The sequence below is a fragment of the Amblyomma mixtum genome, chromosome 3 (assembly GCF_055824585.1).
Source record: "Amblyomma mixtum isolate Tamu chromosome 3, ASM5582458v1, whole genome shotgun sequence".
Classification (NCBI taxonomy): domain Eukaryota; kingdom Metazoa; phylum Arthropoda; class Arachnida; order Ixodida; family Ixodidae; genus Amblyomma; species Amblyomma mixtum.
Window position 1 is genome coordinate 430,003,469 of NC_143014.1, and position 11,351 is coordinate 430,014,819.

At 48.7% G+C, this 11,351-nt stretch overlaps 1 protein-coding gene across 1 annotated transcript in view; it reads left to right on the plus strand.

The window, feature by feature from the left end:
- The window catches only part of LOC149358075 (uncharacterized), a 42,455-nt gene extending 31,454 nt beyond the window's left edge, over window positions 1-11,001 (plus strand). Inside the window, exon 5 of the mRNA XM_089576723.1 lies at window positions 10,598-11,001. Coding sequence (XP_089432849.1) covers window positions 10,598-11,001 — 404 coding nt within the window. The remainder of the gene's footprint in view (window positions 1-10,597) is intronic.
- The last annotated feature ends 350 nt before the right edge of the window (window positions 11,002-11,351 follow it).

Below are 11,351 nucleotides of genomic sequence, written 5' to 3' on the forward strand. Positions count from 1 at the left end.
ATTTGTTGATAAACTGGCGCGGCGGCAAGAAAGCCCTGTTTGTGGAGGGAGGGGGGGGGGGCTTTATGGCCGACAGGCAGGAAGGAATAAGAGTGCATGGGAATTGAAACTGCATGCTAGCCGCACACCTAATGCTTGATATTGAACAAAAAGTTTGTTTGCGGTGGAGCACCAAGACGGAATTCGATATAAGGACGAGCGCGTTCTAAGCGCAGGCACAATTGACCTGAATGCCAAACTAAATGTCATTAAAACGCGTCAATGTTATCGCTTTGATAACGTAAATACTTCCTGCAACATAGCCACGCAGCGGAAGTATGCTCGACAATGTTTTTAAGCATGAAATGCTTTTAGCCCCCGTTGTCGGCAGTGTGGTGACGTCACGCCGAGACCGAGAGCCATCATCCGGGCACTGAATTCCACTCATCCGGGCACTGAATTCCAGTCATCCGGGCCCTGAATTCCAGTCATCCGGGCACTGAAATCCACTCATCCGGGCACTGAATTCCAGTCATCCGGGCACTGAAATCCACTCAACCGGGCACTGAAATCCACTCATCCGGGCACTGAATTCCAGTCATCCGGGCTCTGAAACGAGAACATCCGGGCACCGTACGAGACTTAACGAGATTTAACGAGACTCTCTAAGCCCTCCTACGCGACCGGCATGCAAGCGCCGGTCGGTCTCCAAACGAGACAAAAAATAACTGCTGCCAGTGCCTTCTCAATGTTTATCAAGATATCAGTGGAGCTGTCGGTTTGATAATGCACGGAATTATAATTTCCGATTTCTAATAACGCGTGCAAAAAGCACATAAATGCCACGTTACACTTCGTTGTCATACGTGATCCGGGGGAGAAGCGCTGCGTTCAAAGGGCAAGGCATCGCGCCGAACGGGTGGTGGCGTTCCTCCCTTCCTTTACCGTGCGGTTCGGGTGTCCACCGAGATGGCAGAGAATTACTGCGCCATTTCCTTTCCTCAAAAAACCTTGCGTTCAAATGGCAAGGCATCGCGCTGAACGGGTGGTGGCGTTCCTCCCTTCCTGTACGGTGCGGTTCGGGTGTCCACCGAGATGACATTAGGCCCGTAAACATTTCATGCTTACTCTACTCTCGTTTACGGGAGAGGCAGAGATTTTTTAGCGCCCGAAGCGCGGTTATATCCAGGCGCGGCCGCGGAACTTCCGCAGCCCCGCCGTCCCCAAAGAAACGCCCGCACCGCGGCGCGCCAGTCGGTGCAAAATGGCCGCGCCCGGGAGAGGCTCAAAATTCTGGTCCAGAATTTTGAGCCTCTCCCGGGCGCGGCCATTTTGCACCGACTGGCGCGCCGCGGTGCGGGCGTTTCTTTGGGGACTGCGGGGCTGCGGCAGTTCCGCGGCCGCGCCTGCATATAGCCGCGCTTCGGGCGCTAAAAAAACATTGTCGAGCATACTTCCGCTGCGTGGCTATGTTGCAGGAAGTATTTACGTTATCAAAGCGATAACATTGACGCGTTTTAATGACATTTAGTTTGGCATTCAGGTCAATTGTGCCTGCGCTTAGAACGCGCTCGTCCTTATATCGAATTGCGTCTTGGTGCTCCACCGCAAACAAACTTTTTGTTCAATATCAAGCATTAGGTGTGCGGCTAGCATGCAGTTTCAATTCCCATGCACTCTTATTCATTCCTGCCTGTCGGCCATAAAGCCCCCCCCCCCCTCCCTCCACAAACAGGGCTTTCTTGCCGCCGCGCCAGTTTATCAACAAATTACCGCTGTGAGCTCAACTGAGTCGCAGTGCCAACAGAAAACAAATTTTGTCATGATTTATGCAACCTGGTGCATAAAAACGTACTTTCGCTTAATTTATCAAAGCTTGAATAGATATGAGCAGCTAATCGAGCTTTCACTAATTCTGAGGTCCGAAGTCGCGTTATTTTATTCAGGAGCTCTCGCCGCGTGTGAGAGCGTTGCGCAGCTGTTTGACCAAGTGTGGAAAATGTAATGAAATCGCGCATAGTATTTTCCTATGAATAAGGTAGATACCGCACCGCTGCGGTGGCTCAGTGGTTACGGCTATCGGCTCTGGCCCAAAAGACGCGGGTTCGATCCTTGCCGCGGCGGCCGAATTTCGATGGAGGCGAAATTCTAGAGGCCCGTGTACTGAGCGTCGTCAGTGCACGTTAAAGAATCCCAGGGGGTCGAAATTTCCGGAGCCCTTTACTACGGCGTCCCTCATAGCCTGAGTCGCTTTGGGACGTAAAACATTAATAAACCAAACCAAACTAGTGTAGGTATACCAACAGCAGAAAGATATTATAGATAAACCTTTTCCCCCCAGATCCCTCTGACATGCGTGCGGAAAAAGCAGCTGAAATCGGTAGCGGTCGTGCTTACAATCCTGTGCATGAAATGTGTTTAATGGGAACAAGAGCAAGCTCAGCGCAAGGATGCCGAACACGTACTGGTGATCGAAAACACGCGCTCCGTCGGGACAACCTTCAGTCTGCAGCTCGCCTATCCAGTTACTACTCCACTGAGTAACATCAATAGATCTACATTGTGATGCATGAAATTATCATAGATGATATCGCACGTAAAAGGCGACAACAAACGACACGACAGCGCAGAAATCTGCTTAGAAGTACCGGTTTCCAGTCCTGGTCGACTACGCTCGGATGTCACGTTAACGAGTAACTACGCACAAGATAACCGCAGTACTGCCTGGAAGAGGGAAAATGTGAGTAGTGACGCACAGCACACACCCTCATACGTTAGCTGATGGAGCACAACAACGGCAGAAGCGAACACGTAAACATGCGTTCCACGCGCGGCGCCGGCGCGACCCGCAGTCCCTCGGGCCGCGCGCGCCGACAGATGGCGACTGGTGTCGAGAGTAGGAGCGCGCCCGCAGCCGGCGTGCGAGGGTAAAAAAATCTGGTCTATAGGAGGAGTTGTTTTCGGCAACGTAACGCAGCGTGTGCGAGCGCGCGCGTTACGTCGGACTATATTTGCGCCTTAACCGTTGTTCTGTTTCATGTGCGACCGAGATTGCAAATGGTTCTTCCTTCACCTTCCGCGAGAACAGACAGCTCCAGGCCATCAGGGCGTTAGAGGTAATGAGGCTGCGGACGCGGCTGCCCGAGCGCTTACCTACCGGGCACCTCACCCAGGCTCTTCCGGCTCGGAGCTTGTGCAACCGCTTCTGCGGTTCAGAGAAATTCTGGACGACTATTGCGAACGCCATCGTCTTTTCCCGGTCCCTGCTAAGGGCCTGAGTAAAGCTGATGAGCGAACTCTGAGGCGCTTGCAGACCAACACTCTGTTGTGTCCTGCAATAGTGAAACATTTCGACCCCAAAATTGATGGGCGCTGCCCTCACTGTGGGGAAGTTTCCGATACCTTCCACATGGTTTGGGCCTGTCAAAAGAATCCTTCCCTTCCCCCCAATCCTTCCCCTTCCCGAGAGGCATGGGAGGCAGCCCTGCTCAACTGCTCGGGGCTGGAGTCTCAAAGGGCTCTAGTCCAACGGGCGCGAGTAGCGGCCTCGTCCAGCGGGGTCCCGGACTAAGGACTCCACCTATGTAAAGGGCCATTTTTGGTCTGCAAACTCTCCTGTTGTTTATTAAAAAGTTTTCACCACCACCAATTACTAAATCCCACTGCGTTTTTAGAGCAACTATGCATTATAGGCCGTGCATCTGGCAATCTGGCATCTTTTTCGTGCACTTTTCGTCAAATTTTTGTTCTCGATGTTTATTTTAATTCTCACCTTTCATTGTACTGTTGACTCTAAACACCTATCCTTGTTTAAATCAGGGTGTCGAACCGGAACTGAACCCGAACCCGAAACCGGAACCGAACCCGAATTTTCGCCCGGAACCGGAACCGAACCGAACCCATATTTTTTTCGCCATCTTGGAACTGAACCCGAACCGGAACGATTCAAAGGAACCGTTCCGAACCGGTTCGGGACCCGGTTCAGCCCCACTTTTTTTGCATCCCGGCATACGTCTTGTTTACCGACAAAATGATATGATCTATCGCATAGACTTACCCACCCGTAGCTGTCTGCGCTGGGAAGTGCGAAAATGGTACCCAGTATATGCGACAGCAAACTTACAGGAGGTCTGGTGCCTGCGAAGAAGCCTAATTGACGCTTCTCTAATGTACTGCCGCCAATTCTAAACACTTGTACGTCAGGTTTATGTGAAATCTTGAGTTATTACTCCTCCCTTTTACATATTTGCGTAAATATTTAATGAAAGTGTTAGGACTGCTCTAACTCAGTAAAGTACTATAGACACGGAACTTTTTCTTGCGCACTTTCTTCTTTCAAACGATGCGTTAGACGTTGGTGTGCATGGAGCACCGCGTGGTATTCACCAACACATAATAAATAATTTATGCTTGAATTTCTTCTCGATCCTGTTTCGGTTTCACTGACATAACAATGGCTGCGACGTGTAGTGGAAATTAGGTCACGTGAGGTGCTATAAACGGCAATATAACTGCTGATACGTCGTTCGTTGTAATTATAGGTCTTGAAGTCGGCTGATATAAGTGCTAGAGTGAGTCAAAACAACGTATGAGCGTTTGCATTAGTTTTCCCGTGCCTCACGTGATCTAATGTTGAACTCACGGCAAAGCCATCATTCGGTTGATGAAACCGACACAGCATGGGAGAAAAAATTATTTTCTAAATTATTTAGTGGCAGTAGGCGAATACCACACGGTGATCCATGTATTCTAATATCTATGGCGTCATTTGAAAGGAGGCTTCCAGGAAAAGTATGCGAAGTCCTTTTGGCCTAGCATTTGTAACGGTGACGTAATCACCAATTAAAATTGCGACGGCCTTCAAACTTCTCCGCAGCGCGCAACTCTAAGTGGGGGACGCATGATAACGTAATCGAACGTATCCGTACATTTTCAACGCATAAACGCTTGCTTTGAAGGAAAAAAAAACAACGGAACCGAAGTCAAAGCCCGCCGAACGTTGTTTGGAAGCGTCCAACGAGGCCCGGCAGGGCGTGGTTGACGGCAGCAGTAATTTAAAATCATGCCTTCCGTGATATCACACTGATCTTCTCCGCACACCTTTGTTGCTTTGAGAAGAAGTGGAAAATTTAATCGTTGATTACGTTACTGTTTTAAATGGTAGTGCAAAAAACTTAATATCCTTTACCTACAGCCTGTATAGATTTGAATCCTTGAGTATCGCGAAATTCTCAGATGGTGGCGCAGTTGCCCTTTAACTTGCACTGACATCGGGCAGCATACGGTGCCTTTTGCGTTTCGCCTCCATCGAAACGTGGCCGCCGGGAACGAGTTCGAACCAGGGTAAATCAAATAAGTAACAGAGCGCCCTAACCACTGAGCAACTGCAGTGGGTAGTGCAACATTTACTTTTGTAGGCGCTCATTGTCTTAGACAGCAAGTTCTAAATAAAACCCCTCACGGCGAGCCTGTAGGGCAATAAAGAAAAAAAAATGGCTCAATGGCTGTGGAGCTCGGCTGCTGATTCCAAAAATACAAAACCCAGCGTGCTCTGTCGCGCGTCGAAAATCCCCAGCTGGTCTCCGTTAATCTGGAGCCTCCACTACAAAGTCTGTCATATAGCCCCAATGTCTACTCGACACGTTAGACCTGAGATATTACTACTAGTATTACCAAAAGAAGGATGTATAAATTGGTGCAGCTTCTTTTTTTTTTAGAATACGCATATTCTTGTTTGCGCGCGACGGAAATAAGCAACGAAAGGCGGGTTCTTGGCTACGGTGGAGATGTACTAAAAAGGAAAAAATTAAATACCGATTACACAAAAAGGCAATGCGGAAATACATGTGCTCGCTGGCATGCGATAGTGATTACGCCCAAAAAGATGCTACTGCGATGCAATGTAACTACGATGAAGTGATTTCGTTATGCCGATTCGCTGAAGTTGTTCTGCTTCTAAGAAAAAATTTCTGCCAGCCGCCAGCACGCGGCTCCATCCGCTGTTCTCGCATTGCTCTATCTTGAATTCTCTGTCTGGCGACTTATATCTACTTTTCGCAGTGATATTTCCCGTTCTTAGTGTCTGACGCGACAGGCTTATGATTGTTAGTGTTTTTTTTTTCTTAGAACGCTTGGGCGATTGAATACGTTGAGCCTTCACAACAATCTGCCTCGGCTATATCGGGTACAGGTGGGTATTGGGGGGTGGTGAGATGGGTGAAAGTTTTTGAAGGTGCATTTTTACCAGTGAATGCCCTCATGTGTCGTCCACCGGAGTGTGCATCAAGGATGGAGGCTGCACGCACGCAGCGCGATTATTTTTGGGAAAGCAGGCTATACTGCCAACGCAGTAAAAAGAAAAACTAAAAGAGTATGCATAGTCTTACCTCTGACTCCGAGTGGGATTCGTACTAATGGCGGCGCAACAGAAAACTCTGTTTACAGATGCTTTAGGCTATTCGGCTATCTTGTAGGCTTCTTTTTATGGTTGTTGCATGGAATATTTGGAACCTCTCGGGCCCTCCTCACGCCTTACTTTACCGCGTCGAATTCAGCGATCTCGTCATAAGGCCTCACGTCACCATAACTCCCTGCGTCCGCCCGCACGTGAAAATTCCAGACGGTGCACACGTCATGAAAGGGGAACCAGTCAGGAGGTTGAACTTGCGCAGCATATTCCTCCTGCGTTAAAGTGCACTGTGTCTGAACAGTGACCTCGTGGAACGCGGCGGTTCTGCGTCCTATGAACACGAAGAGTTCGCACGGAATTCAAGAGTTTTTCATCGCAGACATGAATGTTATAATGAAATGTATGATGTCAATGGGCTTTTAAAGAGACTGCTTAAGTATGTTCTAAAAGAATACAGCATCATGAGAAAAATATCATTTTATTGCTGAAATTGTTTCTCGTTGCTCGCACAGGTTGAAATGCACTGACTACGGCACAAACGCCCCTTTGGCGCGAAGGTAGTACGTCCAAACATGTAAGGTCCATCTCTGAAGGGTGAAAAAGACTTTTGTGGCCGATGAAAACTAAGTCGAACCCACTTATAGCGAACCTGACGGTCCCGCTGGTTCCATTCCTTATATCTGATGTTCGTAGCAAGTGGATTCTTCTTACAACAGCCAAAAATACTAAGGCAGCTAAAAGTGGCAATTATTTCTTACAAAGCTGCGTTATGCGTGCCTACTTGTGTAAAGCAGAGCCTGCCGCGGCTCTTTCCAGGCTATATAGGACGGTCATTTAATCCTCGTCGAGACCTTGCTGCCAACTATGAAATTTAGGGACGGGGTATAACTAATCATGGATGAAGTGTGCATGGCAACTGGTGGCAGTTCGGCTACGTAAATGAGATTCCTGGCAGTAGGAGGAGCTCGCACTTGGTGTTCAACATCTCCGTCAGAGCAGGCACTTCTGCGATTTTGTGGTCCGCAGGAACGTAGTTATCCGAGGAAACATCCGGTCGGCTATGGATCAACGAAGCGTTGCCAGAAATCTGCAATCATCTGGTCACGCGTGTTTTCGAGCTTCTTCTGTCGTTACTGGGCTGATGCAGCGACGAAGTAATGCAGCGCTTGTGGCGCAGAATGCATCCGTTGCACTGTCAGCTATATGACAATGCCTGCACATTGCAGCGGCGCCAAAGATTGAGACGACTGGGCAGGCTATGCATACCACGTGACCGGCATGGCCAGCAAGGATTTGAAAAATTGTCTAATCGCTGTTTTTAGTTGATCCGCGAGATTGGTCAGTAGCTTCGCTTTTGACGATGCCCCTGTCTCCCGCGCACCACGCTTCTACTCAGGATGCTTTGCCGAGCCGGCGAACGCGTAGGCAATGATTGCCCTCGTTGGCCATCGACGCGGATTTGGCCGGCGGTTACTTACTATTTCTATAGAGAATTATAGCATGTCGTTACCGTGTTTACATTAGCATTTACAGTGTTACCGGACGCCGGACTTTCCGGTTAGCGCTGCGCACAGTTGTGCCGCCTTTTAATTCCATTTCTGGGTTGGCACGTTCTTTCCGGGGCGGTGTAATGAAGGTTGAGAGGCGCTATTTCATCTGCGTGCTTAGCGTAAGGACGACCTCTACAATCTCGGGGTAGTTCACCACGTCACCTCGTTCGCTATAACCGAGTGGTGTGGCCAGAGTTGTTCGCTGTATCTGCGACGAATTTCCGTTGCCCTTATGCATATTTTCACGGTAGCACCACACCCGCTCGAAATAAGCGAGCGTTCGTTATATCTGTGGATATTAAAGTGGGCTCCACTGTACATCCGCTGACTTCTCTTTAATACACTAGTATCAAGAAAGTTTAGGTAAGGCTGTAGATGTATGGGTAGAGGAAGTAATGACCGATTGCAACATTTGTCATCTGCCTTGTGGAGAGGCCGTACAGGTAAGTAAAAGCCAAGAGTGAGAAAACAGAATGAATCAGCACTCGCGAACATGTCCAGAAAAGACAGGCAAGCACTTACTCACCTAATAAGCATAGCTGCCAGAAAGGGGTTGTTTGTAGCTTTGGAAATAAATTCCTGAAACAAGTTGGTGGACAAATGATGCACGCCAGATTAACCCCTCTATATCACTCTATCAAGGGCGCAAAAAATTCCGTGGACGCAAAGGTTGCCTTTGATAGTGCCCCATGAAGAGTCGCAAACATTCGATCACGAACAAATTTCTTACTTTACTATAGTGAGAAGCCACGATTAGCTGAGTTTTTGAAGATACTGAGCTATAGGGGCTCAGGATATATAACGTCAGTCACAAAGGCGATGTCGAATAGGTGATTTAAATAAAATATGTCTGGTAAGTTCTTTATGTTAGGGAGAGCCAGTGCTCCCACGAGGCTCTCGTTGGGCGGGGGATGGGCGGTGGAAGGATTCTCGAACATTTTCTTACCATGTAGTAAAGGAGGGGTGACTGGCAAGTCGGTTTCGGTGTGACGGAAAGGTATCTGTGTGTATGTATACGTGCTGATACATGACAGTTTCATTTCTCAGTAGTGCGCGGGAACGTAGCGGGCGCGTGCGGCGGCAATTTTGGGGCCCCGTAAGTACACTGCGTACTTACGGGGCCGTAAGTACACTGCGTACGAGACCTATTACTCGCGCTACGGGGTCTCTCAAAGTGCTCAAGCAGGAGGGTCTTGTAGATGCAAAATGTATCGGTTTTTCGTCCTACACCTCATAAGGTGGATTATAGCGTATACACAGAGCCGATTTTCATTTATTTCGAGTTCATTTTATTTTGCGGCTCTTACCGTAAATTCGTCTTTTTTCTGCGGACAATAAATAAAATGGGTAATGTAACGCAGTAAACACGATAAAAGGAAGAAAGGACATGACACGAGCGCTGACTAACAACTGGTTATTTTATTCTAGAAAAAGTATATAAAGGCGCAGGGCACAGGAAACAACCCCCCCCCCCCCCCCCCAAGAAAACAGAACAGAGGTTAAAACTTAAAAACCATACTGCGTATGCACATCACAGTCGAGTCGTGACGTCTTTTTCAACGAAATTCGAAGAGTATCTTCGATAGTAGACGGCACTCCCCTATCTCCTGAACCTTACACAATGCCAAGAAAGCCTGACTCCTTAACTACCAAACTGATAGACGGTGTAGCAACACGCTCATCTGCTTCCCCACTTAGAAAGACAAGTCCTGTTTAATCACTCTGATCGAATTTTTAGGGAGATGGCGGAGGCCTTTATGATCAGGAAGGATGCAGATGATTCACTTGCCACATAGCGCTAAAGAGACACGGACACACAAGGAGACACACAGGACGGCCGCTATCGCCCGTCCTGTGTCTCTCTTGTGTCCGTGTCTTTTTAGCGCTATGTGGCAAGTGAACCATCACCAACTCGCCCAAGCTTCTACTCTGACTATACTGATGCAGATGAGCGTGGTGCTTCACCATACATCAATTTCGTAGATTAGGAGCCAGGCTTTCGTGGCAACTGTATAAGGTCAAGGAGATAGGGGAGTGCCGTCTACTATGGAATAAAGTCTTCGAATTGCATTGAAAAAGATGTCATGACTCGACTACGATGTGTATGCGCAGTATGTTTTTTAGTTTTAATTTTTGCTCTTCTGTTTTATGGATCGTTCACTGTGTCCTGCGCCTTCATATACTTTTCCGAGAATGTAATAACCAGTTGTTAGTCGGCGTCTGTGTCGTCTCCAGACTTCCGTTTGTCCTGTTTCCTGCGCTGCTTAAGCAACCGTTACCAACTAGCCCACTTTTATGTTCTCGTAAACAAATCTTTGCATTTTTTATTTTGTATAGCGATGTGCAAGAAAAAAGAAAATGCATATCACTGAAACCCATCTGCGTTCTAATTTTTTTTGTCCTGAACCCGTTTGAACCCGTTTGAACCGGTTCGAGACGGTCCGAACCGGTTCGAAACGGAACGGAATGGCCCTCTGGAACCGAACCCGGAACTGAACCCGAAAGGCGTGAACCCGAACCCGAACCGAACCCGAAAAAATACCGGTTCGACACCCTGGTTTAAATATACATGATGGTCATCTATATATGCTGCAGTTCTCACCCCACCCCCATGAAATCTTTCAACCTGACTCTTTTCATTTCTTTTTTTTTATTGCAGCTTCTTTCCCCCCGTTTGTCAACGACAGATCACCCATCTCAGCGGCGGACGATGTGCTGTGCAGGGCGTGGCGCACATCGGGGCCCCTGCTCAGTGATGGACGAGCATCGGAACCGCTGAGAACAGTCCTGGGCGGCGGTGGCCACGCTACACTTCATTCGCTTCGCTCTCTGGGCACAAGAAATGCTGCGACCGATTTCTCGACGACGCCCTCCAGCGTCTCGGAGGCCGCCGTGCTAGGCTGTCCGGCGAGTCCAGTTCAGCGGTGCTGGAGCGGACTTTCGCCACCGGCTGTATTTGCAGAGACTGCGCGAGCTCACCATAGCCCCTGCGCTTTCTCGTCGAGGTTGACTCACTTGTCGGACCACTCCGCGAGAAGCAGGGCGCACTGTCAGCCGACGTGAAGTTGGCTCCTGCTGAACTCTGTAAACTCGCCAATAAATCGTGGCCAGGAAAGCCTTAGAGAGCCGTTCCGAGTTCAATACCATCCCCGGGATACCTAGACTCGTGGAATGCATGTTCGTTCTTTCGCCATTAATAAAAATTTGGGAGGCACTTAAGTTCCGCCTTTAAGGGTAGGATGCGACAGCGTTATGGGTCCCATCAGCCGTTACTCTTGCACACGTGAGCACGGGCACTCTTTTCTCTCTCTAAATCCGGATCAATGTCTGAAAGATCGCATAAGATACATATAAAGCTCCTCGTTAGCCAAGGCGTACGAACGAGGCTGCGTCGACTAGAGCTATAGCGTATG